General features: G+C 40.1%; 1 protein-coding gene across 2 annotated transcripts; it reads right to left on the bottom strand.

Moving 5' to 3' along the window:
* Positions 1–2867: 2867 nt before the first annotated feature.
* Positions 2868–14216, bottom strand: LOC146372148 (AN1-type zinc finger protein 3-like). Of its 2 annotated transcripts, none has more exons than XM_084953203.1 (6): positions 13900–14216; positions 9505–9545; positions 6044–6235; positions 3853–3918; positions 3596–3766; positions 2868–3130 (listed from the first exon to the last, which is right to left on the bottom strand). In XM_084953203.1, the coding sequence occupies exons 1-6, from the start codon at positions 13965–13967 to the stop codon at positions 2976–2978; spliced, it is 693 nt and encodes a 230-aa protein (XP_084809329.1). In that variant the 5' UTR covers positions 13968–14216; the 3' UTR covers positions 2868–2975. The 2 variants fall into 2 exon arrangements, with proteins under 2 accessions (XP_084809329.1, XP_084809330.1); XM_084953204.1 differs by having other exon boundaries at positions 3853–3965; positions 6064–6235; positions 13900–14084.
* Between the last annotated feature and the right edge of the window lie 1433 nt (positions 14217–15649).

Here is a 15649-nt window from a genome sequence, read left to right as displayed (position 1 = left end):
AAACCCTCCACACATGATCAGGAGCTTCCTCGTCTTGATGTCAGTGGCTTCCATCTCCTCCTTTGGCCAGCTTATTATCCCAGCAGAGTGTAGGTGTTGATTACCTGGATCTTGCACTTCCCATTCAGCTGACTACTCAAGACTTGCCTGACCCTCTACAGGTATTTTGTGGTTGGGGCTTTCCTCTTTGTGGTTCCCATTCTGGTAGTGCGAGATATAGATTTTTTAAAAATATTTTTTAAAAATCAAAACAGGGTAAGTGTTTGTAATTTATTACCAAGTTAAAACTGAATTATTGATTCTTAATTTGGATTCTGATGTCAGTGGTGATTTATGTGGAGAAAAATAATTACCAACATATAGTGATCCAACAATAAAAGACACACATCACATCCTCTAATCCAGTTTATTTTCCTCGGCAGAAAATGGAACACGATAAAATTAAAATGAGAAGATAGGACAGAATTATGTTCTTGCGTTTTTATACATTTAACTAAATATGTCACTCTATGCTAGGGTGTAAGTAACTCAAACTGATATAAGGTTAAATAAAATTTTCCTTTAAAAGGTACAGAAAGATAATTTGATTTTTCCATTTCTCATTAGCACTCAAAGAAAAAAAAAAAAGAAAAAAAAAAAAAAAAAAACTTTTTCAAAAATAAAATAAGAATCAGCCAACAAACCCTTCATCCTTCACTGTTCTCACTGGAGAAGACAGCAGGAGTGGGGAGTGATGAGGGACAGAACAAACCGTGACTTGTGAGGATTAGCATAGTTAAGTGGTTTTTCTAAAGGCTTTCAACCCAAATCAACTTTTATGGAGTTATTTTGCAAAAGACGACACCTTCTAATTTTCCTGCCGTTCAGAGAGACCTGCTGCCATTTCTCCAAATTGAAAAACTGAAACGGTAACGTCATCATCGCACGTGTGATAAAGCTGCAGATTTATTTATTTATTTATTTATTTTTAAAATGGAGATTCTGAATTTGTTTTAAATCAACCACAACGTCTTTATTTTGTTGCACTCACACCTCGAGCTTAAAAAAAAAAGAAAGACGAAAAACGTCAACTTCTGCAGCATCACAAACTAAACATTGATTTTGGTAGAACAATCCTTTTAGATAAGGAGGAAGAAACATGTAACTGAACAATATGCACAGCACAAAGTCCAAGCAGTCAGACTGAGTAGGCTGATTAGGAGTAGGATTGGAAACAAAGACAAAAAAGAAAAATGTATGAGGAAAGGGGAAAACCACTCAATTTCAGAATTCGCATGATATTTCTGCAGCCAAAATATTCATTAGACACCAGAGTCAGTTTGAATCTGTGGTAAGAAAACAAACAAACAATGCCAAAAGCAGTGTATTCAGTTCTTAAAGTCTTACAATTGGCTACTTTGACAAAAAGGCAAACAGAGTTTTCAAACCCATCCAACATTTGCCCTTTTTTACTTTAGAAGTTTTATTTGATGTTTTAGGTGGACATTTATCACAGATTTAAACCAAATCATCTCGCTCTCTGAAATGATGTTCTGGATGACAATCAGTATTAAAAAAAAAAAAAAAAAAAAAAAAATAGCAAAGAAATAATATTTTAAGAATTATATTCCAAAGAGACATCGCAAAGCTGAAAATAAATCTCCAATTTATCCTACCTACAAAGAAAATTTTTATTTTATTTTTTAAAAAAAAAATCGCAAAATAAAAGGTAGTAATATAAATACTCAGTGAGAAGCTATGGAGACTCAGTTATAGTTCAGATATTTGTTTTTCTAAATTAATATATGGCATTTTGGTGAAGAACTCTTCATTTGAATACAAAAATTCAGTCGTCTTCCCCTTTATGTATCAAGAACAACAGTACCACTCAGTAAATTGAAAAACGGGAGGGAGAAGGGAGAAGAGGGACTGCTACACAGAGGATTTATCTGAGTGTCTCTTGTCCATTTAGTGTGTTTGTCTATTTTTTTTTTTTTTTTTATTTGTATTTTTCCTTTTTGCCAACAGTCTGTGAGCAGAGGCAGGGATCGGCTGTATTGTCCTCCACGACACCGTGGTTAAGCAGTAAAAACAGAGCTAATCAAGGTAACGGCCACACAGGAGGGAAAAAAAGAAAAGAAAAAAGGACTGAACCATGGCAGCGTCCTTGGACTGCATCACATTACCAAATGACACGCTCAAAACCTGCACAAATACACTGTTGCTAGAACCATGCATGAGTACAACTGGTTAGTGATGCCGTGCATGGGTCCAAACACGGGTGGAAGAAAGGGAAAAAAAAAAAAGAAGAAGAAGAGGAAGGTGGGGTTACAGGTTTGATACCCCGACCCCTTGATGACGACCTGAGGAGTGGTCATGGGATAGTGCTAGACCCCTCATCCGCGACCAGGTAATGGGGGAAAAATCAAAATAAAACAAATAACTCTGTAGAATTAAAAAAAATCCAAATGGATCAGTTCAGCTGAGCGTTAGAGCAGTTCACTTCCTGTACTGAAAAGAAAGAACAAAAAAAAAAAAAAAAAAAAAAAGACTGAGTAAAGAGGAGGAAACCGGGGCAAGGCACAGAAGAACTGTGCATGACATACGACTGACTGGATCCGTCTCTGTGGTGTCCTTCCTCTGAAGACGGGTGGGGTTAAGGCTGTGTGTGTGAGAACATGCGATACTGAACGTAGCTCTGAAGAACAGCCACCAGGCGGCCCCCTGTTGGCCCCGAGCAGAGTCCGAACAGACGCTCCAGGCAGGAAACCAGGACTTCAACAGGGTGGCCTTAAGCTCAGATCCAGAATCGTTGGGTCAGATGCAGGATGTTACAACCACACCCCATCCCCTCCTCCTCTTCTCCCCCCTCCCACCCACCCCCTCCCATTACCCCATTTGTCAATTCTCCTAGACCTCCTTCCATCAACACCACTACCACCACCTCCTCTTTGTAAGCTCCTGTTTTATTGGATGGCTGCTCACTCTGTGGCCAATCAGGAGCACTCCTCCCCGATGCGCTGGCATGAACGGCCCACCTTGCGGTCCAGCTTCACCATCTTGAGGACGGCCTCCTCACGTCCGCGGCCCAGATGGTCGAACAGACAGTCGTGTTGCTCGGGTAGACGGTGGAGCATGCAGAAAACGTAGCCTGGGAGGCAAACAGAGAAGCTGGTGAGGCAGGATGTGACCCCAATACACATTTTATTTAATTTTACTTTGCCAAGCTTATTGTTAAACAAGAACATAGGAAAAGAGACCTCTTCCCTGTTTCTAAAGCAGGTCTGTGCTATTTTCTTTATACAATTTTAAGAGGATGAATGTGCATTACCTGTAATTTGTACATGTGAGTGATTCTGATATAGTTATAGTTTTCCCACATTATTTATATGCAAACATTTGACAAAGATGCCATAAGCCAAACTCAGTCATTATCCAGCCCCCCTGTTGGGTTTACAGTGCTTATTTATGCAATAAAAACATTATTAGGGGAACCTAGTCAGTGGGGGGGAGGAAAAAAAAAAAAAAAAAGACTGAAGCAAACCAAAATACAGCATTTAAGCTTGATGACCATCTTTGCTTATACAGTGACATGTGTCTCAAAGATGATACTGACCACAGCGACAGGATCCCAGTTCCTGCTGCACCAGCTCTAGTTTGGTTTGGCAGCGATAGCAGCGCCGACGGTTCTTCTGCTTGGGCGTCCCGCGGGCCTCTTCGCCGCTCCCTTCTTTCTCTTCTGTCCGTGGTCGTTTCTCTGGTGTGGCCTCGCTCTCCGAGCCCGAGGCTGGAAACAAACACCAGGGTTAAAGATTTAGCGCTCAACATGTCAAAGGTCGTGCGGCGCTAGAAGGCAAGAGGAAGAGGCGGTACCTGATTCTCGTGGACGTTTTGTGGGCGTGCAGAGTGTGCCTTGGGCTGTTTCTGTGGACGACACACCTACAGGTGGAGGAATAAAAGGCGAGTGAGACACGATGTGGAATGACCTCCTTCCTTTAACATCCACTCCGAGGAAAGAAAACCTACCAGAAAATAATGCCACATGTACCGATTGTACTGTGTACCATGCTTAAAATAAAAACAACTTCATTTGAAATTGAAGCTGAAATGTCAATACTTAAACTATTAGTCATTACATTATTATATAGATGTTCTAACATTTTTCAGCAGGCCATATATTCACTTCATCCAAACCACCTTGACCTTTTCAAAAGCCATTAAATGTCAAAACAAATGAAATGAACATTTCAAGGATTTTTAAATTTGATTTTTAAGCAACCAAAACAATATTTTACAAATGATACAAAACAAAGATGTATGTATGGAAAGGTGCATTTTAAGCTCTTAATAGTGAGTTTAGGAACGATTCTGTACATCACCTCAGCATCAAACAGCAGACAGATACAGTTACCAGCAAACTCAGTCAAGCGAAAGGTGGGTAAAAATTTAGTTAATGTGCTGGTGGAGAGACTTGGATTGGAGACCAACACGAAAACTAATACTGAAGTTTGTCACATGGTAAGAAACATGACTCCAGATGAAAGCAAGTATAACTCTACAACTTAGAAATGTGTTAAGAACAACATTTATCTATATTCCCTACTGCTTATGTGAGTCTGGGTCATAGGAGCAGTAGTCTCAAGCCACCGCCTTTAGCTCTCTGAGGTGTTCCTGAGACAGCTGAGGGATATAATCACTTCAACATGTCCTGACTCTGCAAGGAGAGTCTGCTCCTGGTTGGGTATGTCTGAAACCATTTACCTAGGAGACCTCCAGGAGACATCCTAATCAGAGGCCCAAAACATCTCAATTAGCCGTTTTTGATGCAGAAGAGCAACTCTACTCTGAACCCCTTTCTTATATTTAAGCAGGAGCCCAGACAGCATTCAGAGTACGCTCGTTTCTGTCCCAAAGCATCCAAAAAAAGATTTAAAAAGTAGCAATTTACAAAATAGATTATATTAAGTAATTATTGTTGACAATCTGCTATAGACCAACACACACTAATCATCCACAACATTGAATCCACTAACCTATGACGTGAATAAACGTATTATTCTGTTATAATGCAACAATCTACTCGGGAAAACTTGGTTCTTGGTCTTTATTAATAGTCTTTCCACCCTTGTACGTACAGTTTCCCCACTTCTAATACTCTGTGACGGCAGAATCTACCCCAGCAAGGAAAAGAGCTCTGATACACAGCAAAAACTGCTTAAAGAACATGATGACGAGCCTAAAGTGTTGACCTGATCAGATTAAACATGCATGAAATGCATCTGATCAAGAAAAATCTATAGATCACCACAACTGTCAAAAACAAAGCGCTCTGGCTAACGTCCCTACAGGTCACCCCTAGAAGGGAACAGCTGACATCCATAAGGCAGGTGATTTTAATGTTGTGGTTGATGTAGTATAGGATCTGGTCATACAGATCTGAACAGTCAGAGGCTTTTGCAGAGAACTGTGTTTTCTACTCGAGATTGAAGTTTTCCTTGTACCATGTGCCACTTTGTACTAGAGAATTACTACTGCTGCCTTTTCTATGTTTTAAAAGCAAAACCCACAGACAGATTCATCCAGTACTTATTTAAAGACTGAAAAGGCTGCACAGCAGCATTTATGCCTGCACAAACTGTTCCAAACCACAGAGACATCATACTGCTTCATCTACAAAGAATGACATTTAACGTAGTCTTGAGGTCCACGATAGTTGAGAAAATTCCTACATGAGGGATTTTATGAGCTCTGCAATGAACTTCATATTTCATTATGTTCCTTTGTTTCAGTGCTGCACTCCTGTGTCAGCCATGTTCTGCATCTTCCTGTGCTTGACAAAGAAAAAGAACAGTCAGTCCAGACTCTATCATCACTGCCACAAACAGCTTGCTCTGCATCCATCAATTCTTTGAGAAATACTTAACCGTTAAACTGAGCAAAAGTTTCAGTCTACTGTGACCATAAACCTTTTGCTTCCACATTGTTAGGAAAGTTTGCTCTCCTGAAAGTCAGTTTTTAAAAACAGAACAGGGTGAGTGTGAAGTCATGGGCTGACCAGGCTTACCTTCCCTCGTGCTGGAAAACACGGGTAAGGGCTCTTCAGCTGACAGTTGCTCGGAGCTTGAGGGCGGCAACAATGATAGGGATTGGCTACTGCTACTGCTCATCTCGCTACTGAAAACTGGCGATTGGCTACTCCCGGTGCTTTGGATGGGCTTGGGGGTGCAGTCTTCGACTGGCTGCTTCTTTTGGACGTCTGTGGTCAAGGACAGCGAGTGAGGGAGTAGACAGGAATGCAAAGAGGACAGGGAAAATACAAACAGTGGGAGGGACAGGGAAAATAAATAAATAAGAGGAGATAGGACATGGTGTCAAACAGACAACTCTAGACTTATGGAGTGTGGTATAGGCACTGTGCACCCCAGATCTCCCGTTATAACATGTGTAAAAGGTTTCATGTAGCTGAAAAATACATCGAAATTAGTGTATAAGAGTTATCAGGCAATTTAACAGTGATATGTGGGAGGTACATATTTAAACTAAAACCATCAAGTCAACCTAAAGACAAAAAAGAAAACATTTGGTGAAACAGTGAGTTAGTCCTCCGCCCTGAGAGCTCTCATATGTTATTATCTTCTGCCTGACCATTTCCTTTGGTATCCCAGTTTTTCCTGTCTGTCAAACTATAATGCATCGGCTGTTTGGTAAATATAACTGTGAGCAGAGTTTCCCCAACATCATGTTCCAGAGCGCCTCAGTGTTTATGGCTCTCTCCTCCCATTACACCTATAACTTTTAGCAGAGACTTGAAAATGGAGCGTCCACTGAATTCAGCAATCATCTGACTCTTTCCTTATCGGTACATTTGAGGAAAGTTAATAACAGCTAACGGTCAGCTGCTTTAAAGATCTGCATTTACACTGTAGATGGAAACACATCTAAATTAAATTACCAGCAAACAGACAAAACTCTAGGAAACGATTTCATCCAAAAAAGTCAATTACACGATTACTTAAAACAATCAAAGCCCAGTGCACTGATTAAAAGGCATCTTGTAAAAACTGTGCTCAAATTAATATTTTTAACATGCCACGCTGTATTTGTGACAAATAGTTGCCACCATTTTTTTAAAAACATATTAAACTTTCTTTCATCAGCAATAATTTACTGAATACCTTCCAAAGCATTCAGCATTGGTGCCATCTATGCCTCTATTTTCCTTCTATGGTAATCTTTGATAAGCAGCTTCCACCATTGTTGCATATTGTTTTGTTTTATGGTTGATTAATCTGCATATTCACAGATTAACCAACAATCAAAATAATCACTGGTTGCAGCATGCGCCATCGCCATCTCTCTGCGACTGATCATTTCATGACTACCATGTGTGTATGAAAATAAAATAAAATAAAATAGAACTTTAACCTTAAAAAAAACAAAAAAACAAAAACAGCCTAAACTCCATTACCATGTGGCTATCAGTTAAGTTTACCAAGTGAAATGTGACTCAGTGAGACAAAGATAAAAATCACCTTGCATGACTGAGCTGGTTCTTGTCTTTATTCCACCACCCTCTCCCCGCAGGGGAAGGTGTGGGAGGCCAGCCTAGATTTTACTTTCACCTCCACATGTGGGCTAACCCACTTCTGCTCAGCCTCCATACTTGTGTGTATCAAGTCTATTCTAAGCATTACTGCTGTCTGTGATGCTAGACACACAGCCGGGCCCTCAGGTCCTCACTGTCTACCATGCTCACTGGTTGCTATGACCACCGACAGGGCTGCGGATCACCTTCAACCCTCATCCACCTGAACCAGACTGGAGAAGCCATTGGGACAGCCTAATTCATACAATGACATTTTCAAACTTTAACTGGGCATTTTTCTCTTGTGCAATTATCATGCTGGAGAAAAATGAAACTTTCTATGTTTTAGAAAGCTTCCAAGCAAAACAGTGAATGCAGTAACCAGAGAAACAGACAAAGATAAGTCTGTTTCCCGAATCTGCCCTCAGAGAACAGCTACCATCTTCCCAGCAAATTAAGAAGAGTTTATGGAATCTCATCATCCTTTATGGAAGCAATTATCTCCTAACTTTCACTGTTTTCCTCCAAATGGCAAATACATCATTTTGGAGTGAGGCGCTTTATGGGTTCTTTCGTTTTCTGAGAATGACTCCTTAGCATTATTGACATTCCTAACTGAAATCTGCTGGCACACCTAGCCTCAAGCTGCTGCTAGCAGTGTGTCAGGCTGTCACTGAGAATGCCTCTGCACGCCAAGAGAAAATGAACATCCAATAGTTTCAGCCGTTTATATGTGAGAAGTAAGCAGCTGCAAGTAACTCTCAAAGACAAAGACACACCCAGGAGCACCCAGGGGTGCTGAAATGCATCCATCCGTGCACGGGTATGGGGATTTGAATCTCTGTAGTATAGACAGTTAACTCTATAGTCAAGCAACAACTGCACAGGTGAAACTCTGGAGGCAACTGATGTTAAAAATGACACAGGTAACAAGCCTTTTCAGTTAACAGGCCTTATACACCAATGCAACTTTAAATCATTAATTTTTTTAACCATTACTACAAACTGAAACCCAGAGAGGCACAGAAACAACACTGTGATTGGCTTTGAGTACCTGCTGTGGGGGCAAAGGAATTTTTTATTTATTTATTTTTTTTGACAACGAACATATTGGGCGATCGTGGCTCAAGAGTTGGGAGTTCGCCTTGTAATCGGAAGGTTGCCAGTTCGAGCCCCGGCTTGGACAGTCTCGGTCGTTGTGTCCTTGGGCAAGACACTTCACCCGTTGCCTACTGGTGGTGGTCAGAGGGCCCGGTGGCACCAGTGTCCGGCAGCCTCGCCTCTGTCAGTGTGCCCCAGGGTGGCTGTGGCTACAATGTAGCTTGCCATCACCAGTGTGTGAATGTGTGTGTGTGAATGGGTGGATGACTGGTTGTGTAAAGCGCTTTGGGGTCCTTAGGGACTAGTAAAGCGCTATACAAATACTGACTGGTTACAAATACAAATACATTTATTGAGCCAGCCACAACTTCATTGGACACAACATTCGAGTGAAAGACCACGCGTGTCCTGTGGCCACATTTACAGACAAAACAACCAAAGTGAACATCAGAAGCAACAGAATAGCTATCAGTTCTGTCTCTTTCGTACAGCTTCCAGCTGGCTTGTACTGAGGGACAAAGAAGTCTGGCTCATTCTCCAAGTAGAGTTCCTACTTTCGTGCATGTAAGCAAGACCTCTGATTGCAAAGTAGCACCACTTTAAATCTTTTACATTTGGAGGAAAGTCACGCAGTTGGCAAACATTCAGTAAACTGAGGGATGTTGTTGGCTGCTGAAAGATGTCAGGTACCCAAGGTGTAACAGGACCCATTTGTGTCCTGTGCCTCCTTTGCTGTTGAATGATATCCAAATGAAAACCCAGAATACAAGAAGTTCCTTCTACTCGTGTTGTTTATTTCCCCCCACAAGACAAATACTGTGCATTTAGAAGTGACTTACCAGCAAAACATTTGGAGCATAAGTTCATTGTTTTACTGGACCTGGAAAGACAAGAGAGATAATGTCAGTTTTAACCTCTGCAGACCTGCTGTTTGTTTCCACACATTTCAACCATCTATGGTTCAACTTTATGTATAAAAGAAGAAACAATGTCAAATTACCAAATGTGAATTTAATGGGAGTCATCTATATATAAACATCTTTTCCTCCAACAGGTTAATACCTGTATTTACTGCAGAGTAGGTGAACATAAATGTGGAAGAATAATACCACTCTGAATTTTTCAACATCTCAAATAAAAATTATGTCATATCCAGCTCATTAAATCTATGATCTTTCATAATCTCCTCCAAGGTTTAATCTCAGGATTTCAGAAATTGGGCCTTGGCTTCGAGGTAAGACTGAAAGAAAAGGGAGAAAATTGATAAGCAGACGGTTGCTGCACAAGAGGAGCACACGGCTGGAAGACGGGATATTCTTCCCCACTGTTAAGCTATTGTTGCTGATGAATCTTCTGTCACTCCCTTGATTGTTTCAGCATTACTAGTTTCCTGCAAGCTGCAAGCAGAGAGACAAACATTTCATCTTAAAGGCAAATTACGCCCATCTGGTTTTACGTACTCGAGTAGATTTCTGTCGATCTTTCTGTAGTCAAAAAGGGGAAAAAACTATGCTACAAATTCACTAATATTTGGTTCAAGTTCAACAATAGGTAACCTGCTGTTACAATGCTCAAACCCCCATTTGAATATGCAAACTGTGCATATATTGTCAACCTAAACTTCAACCTTCATTTGCTGTTGCCTCAGCCTCAAAGAACGGCTGAGGCTGACAGCACGGGTGGCTGTAGCTCAGGTGGCAGAGCAGGTCAGCCACTAATCAGAAGGTCGGTGGTTCGATCCCAAATATCCTTAGGCAAGATACTAACCCCATGTTTGCCTACTGGTGGTGGCCAGAGGGCCCGGTGACGCCAGTGTCCGGCAGCCTCGCCTCTGTCACTGCGCCCCAGGGCAGCTGTGGCTACAATGTAGCTTGCCATTGCCAGTGTGTGTGAATGGGTGAATGACTGAATGTAGTGTAAAGCGCTTTGGGGTCCTTAGGGACTGAGTAAAGCGCTATACAAATGCAGGCCATTTACCATTTACCACTGGAGTCCATGATAGTGTAATGCTTGCAGATTTTTACCTTACAGAGATTTTATTGTTCTACCTACAAACTAGCCAGTCCCATTTGTTCTTTGCCTTTCATCTTTTTGATGACTGCATAGTAACAGCCTAACTAAGAACTTTCAACAAAAACACAAAAGTGATTTTACAAGCTTTTGCCATGAATAGTCAAGATTTGAATAGACAGAGAAAACATTCTTACAGAGTTTAAAGTGACCTAGATGTGACCTTAAGGTTTTTTCATTGCAAGTCCATTCAGAAGACAATGAACAGTTTTAAAACTAGTCATTTGAATCTTTTCTTGGCAGTTGGTAAGACCTTTGCCACAGGTGTGTCTTTCCCTCACCTTCTGGGCTTCTCTCCAATGTCCATACCACCACAATGTCTTTGTTCTCAGCCATTTCTGTTCACACTGAGTTCTCTCAATGGTACACAAGCTGGAACTTGGTGGGGTATTCATATCATTGTTCCTACAGGAGCTAGGTGACTAATACAGAAGGACAAGCCTGCACAGACTGTTTATACTGAAAGCAAAGAGGTGAATGATAGTACCAGACAAATTCAGTCGCTCTAAGCCAAAAAAAACCAACAAAAACAAAAAGCAATTTTGAGACAATTTTAATATTCTCATCTAGTCTTTAATAATGCTTAAATCACTAAAAGCCTGAAATTTTCCAAATAAGATGGCTTCTTTTTCTTTGCTACATAAACCACACAGGATAAAACAAGTCTTCTACAGACAAAATATACTTCATTATGCTCCCAGGTGACACTTCAAGGTGGAGACATGATGGGAAAGCTTGATTATGTCAGCACAAAGGCGCCACAACCAACTCAAATATTTTGTTTAGGTCCTCAAAACGCAACTTGTTCATCTGATAGCAGCATGCAGAGTAGGAAAAAACAAACAGACTGATAACTATTCCGTCATCTTGAATCCAAGAACAAGGCTTTACTCAAAGACAAAGTATTTTTAAATCGATTACCTCATCCTCTTAAATCCTGTTGCTCATAAGAAGTGATCAACCTGTACATTAGCTACTCTGAAGTATCCACAAATTAAAGAAACTTAAAAGCAATGTTTGATATGATTAAAACTAATGTCATCCAGGCTGCACTTTAGCTGTAACATATCTTGGTTGCAGTTAATCATTGCTAATCAAAGGTATTCTCATCAAAACTCAGTGTGAGATAGGTTTGTCTGCAGTTACAACCAATAATAGCTCATTTAATGCCATTATTAATGATTTATTTTTATTATTAACTGAAGTTACTTAGCATGTTTTACTAAGCTTACTACTGGACTTTATAAGCTAATGGAGCCAACCTGTGCAAACAGGTGATTTCCATTGAATAGCGCCGCCTTATCTCAAAGAAGTAATCAATGAAATCACTTGTGGTTTGACTTTTTTTTGCTCAAGTTAGTGCAGGTTTGGACCCAAAATTAACCGATGCCTTTAAATCCTGATGAGCTGACATCTTAAAGGACATATTGGTATGAATAATATTGGCAAACCTGCATCAAAGTGCAGTATTTGTATTTCGGTAGTTTAGTTCCTGGTCTTAATTATCATTTTACCTTGTTTATATATTTGTTTTATGGACATATAATAAATGCAAAAATGTTGTTTCCTGGAATAGTGTTGCTCTCAGCTCTCATTTAATTTTATTTCAAACCCTGTTTATTACCTTTAACTTTTTAAAAACCATTTTACTGTCCTCTTATTGGTTTTAATAACCACTTTATTAAATATCTGTTTCTTCTGTGGATTTAACATGTACATTTTTAGCCTTTTTTATTATATTATTGTTGCTTTTGCTTGTTTTTAAATCAATAGTCGCATTTCATAATCATTTTATTACTTTGTCTGCTTACATTTGTCTATTGATTTAGTTTTATATCATTTATGTAGTGCTGTGCTACAGACTCTGTAGTAGCTTAAGCAGTATATTGTGCAACCGACTGGAACCAAGTCAGTCTTGCACTAGTTAATTATTCAGATATTTTTTTGTTTTGTTTTGTTTTTGTTTCTTTGGGGCTGAGGGACACCAAAAAGGAAAAAAAAAAAAAAAAAAAAAAAAAAAAAAAAAAAAAAAGAATTTAAACAATGTAAATATCATTAGTACTGACAAGGTGAAGGTTTGCACCCCATATTTTTAGTAAGATGTAAAATCCTGCAAATAGTTGAATAAAACCTTGAAATCTTTTCACGAAGCCTTGGCTTTTAGGGACATGTGCTGAGAGCCAGCAGACACCCCCCCCCCCCAGACCAGGTGTTATTCTGAGCTGAGGCAGGCTGGGGCCATAATCACACAAGGCTGCCATTCATGTCACCTGACATTGACAGGTGGGTTACTGCCACCTCCAGTTTGCTTTCTGGACAGCAGAAAACGAAGGCAGCTGTGGAAGAGGGGCTGGTTATCAAATGTCAATTCACAAGACTATGTTCTGTATTGATATTTGCCTCAAAGCAGGTGAAGACAGGAACAAGAAATTATCAATACTTCTGTAATGTGGGGGGGGGGGGCTTTACGGTTCCCACTGATGAGATTGCAGTAATCTAGTCATACTTTATTTCCGTCATGTGGTGGAATGAATTGCATGCGTTTAATGAGAAATAACCAGTCACTTCTTATGGTTACTGCTAAATACATTTAAAAAGGTTAGTCATTTTTCCTATGGGGTAACACAGGCGAGATCAGTGAATCACATCCGGTATGCAACACACATCCACCTCTTGACAAGAGCGAATGTAAAGAGGGACGTAAAATAAACGACAAAATAAGTTTAACAACACATTTAAATCTTAAGGTTTAAGAAAAGTAGCGTGTTAAATATTTAAATCCAGCTTTACTTTGAGGTGGTAGACGAAAACAGGGCAGGTTTAAAAGGAACCTGCTGGCAATAAATCATTTTCTATGTCGGGTACGTCATCTCCTGGCTTCAAAAATAGCCCTAAAAACGGTAAAGCACGGTCGGAAAATAACAACCGGCACTACAGGAGACGACAAAGAGTGTGAGAGCTCTAAAAAGGGGGTAAATTAAGCTAGTTTTCAAGCTAGGAGGTTATTTATTAGCCAACTTCCCAACCCCCCACCCTCGGCCTGTACAACAGAACAACAACAATGGGTTTGGACTAGTTGAACCCGTTTAGCACATTTCATCCGGATTTACCTTTCAGTTCAAGATAGCGGGTTTAATCCGGTTTCTATTAGGTTTAACACTTACCCCCAAAATCCGCAGGGACACCTGGGAGGTAGAGTCGGAGGTTTGCTTCGTTCACTAGTGTCTCCCATGACTTCCAACACACACACAAACACAGGCACCCACACGCGCGCGCACCCACACACACGCACACACAAAAAGCCGATAAGGAAACGCGAGGCTGGGGATGAGTCCGGGGCCTGGTCGTTCAATGAGAAAAAGCCTCCAACGCTCAAATTACACAAAACGATAGCTGTCCAATTCCTCCGAAAGTCCACACATGGGTAAAAAATAAATAAATATCGCGTCGGCAAACTCGCTTCAGCCACAAAAAGCCTTCCGTTAAGTCAAAGGAAACGGCTCAGTTTGAACTGGAATAATTGAACAGCACTCAAAGCAATCAGCTGGATGTTCGGACTTTACGACCGACAAACGACTGGAGGGGGGCGTTCCGGTGTTTCAGTCGACACCAAAAAGCTTAAAATGAACACCGCCCGTCCACCTATACGAATAAAACACAATTATGGCGACGTTAAATGTGTGGGAGGGTGCGAAAAAATAAAAAATAAATAGACTGAGCAAGGCCTTCCCCTCTTGACAGTTGAGGACCACCCCTATTCACACGTCGCTGGTATGAAGTATGCTAGGCCGGAAACGCGTCCATCAAACCAGAAATGTCAATATTGGCCAACGAAATGATGGTAAAACAGTATGAACTAACACCGCTACTACACGGAAAACATCCAGAATAAACACATATGCCAACATTTCTGAGTCGCCGTGTTTACTTTTCTCTATAATCCTGAGTGTTAGTATTGGAAAGGCAAGTGTACAGCGAGTACTGTACAGTAAGAGTAAGCCATAGATGTACTATAGAGTAAAGCAAAAACAATGAAGCTATGGACTAAAGCAATAACAACACGTTTTAAAACTACAGTTAACACTCTATATATTGTGAATTGTCTTTTGAGTATTTGAAAATGTGGATTGTTATATTTAAAAACATTTATAAGGGAATAAGTGAAATAGCAAAGTAAAAGCAAATTTTATTCAAGAACCTCATGAAGGTAGCATCAGCACGAGATGCCTTAAAAACATAATTTCTTTACTGTATTGTTTTTTACTGTTAAATGCAGTTAAAGATTGCATTTACTGAAAATGATCCCCAATATATAGTGCACTGTGCAAAAGTCTTGAGCAACCCTCATTTCTTTATAACTGCCTTCCACGGAGTTACCTCTATTTTTAGGTGGTCTTGAGCAATATTTCTCCAGGATTTCTGAGGTCTTTCAAAGTTTTTCTTTGGTCATTGCCTGCTTCTGCACTCAGTCCAGTCCTCGCACCTGACAAATTTAAAAGGAATGTTTTGTTTCTGTTTTTTCAAGCTTAACACCAACCCATGACTCATTAAAACACAATGACTCTGTAGAGATGATAACATAGCAAAGAACCAGTTTGAAATTTTATCATTATCATACTAGCAACCTGTTGCACTAGTGTCACCCATGGCTGTCGCAAAGACACATCAGAATTTCCCATTTCTTTAGATGAATCTACAACAAAGACACAAGGAAAATTTTGATTGGCTATATATATATATATATATATATATATACATATACACACACACACACATATATGTGTGTGTGTGTGTTTGCTAAAGCCTCATCAGAGACATTATCTGTTGAAGGGCTGTTGTCAAGAAACCATTGTTAGGGATGGGAAATGGAGAAAAGGCTGAGGTATGCCATATTATACAGGGAGTGCAGAATTA

Source organism: Perissodus microlepis, chromosome 15 (assembly GCF_051167445.1).
Source record: "Perissodus microlepis isolate ML-2025 ecotype Zambia chromosome 15, ASM5116744v1, whole genome shotgun sequence".
NCBI lineage: Eukaryota > Metazoa > Chordata > Actinopteri > Cichliformes > Cichlidae > Perissodus > Perissodus microlepis.
The sequence above is the reverse complement of the archived record's forward strand: the minus strand, read 5'-3'. Positions and strand labels throughout refer to the sequence as shown.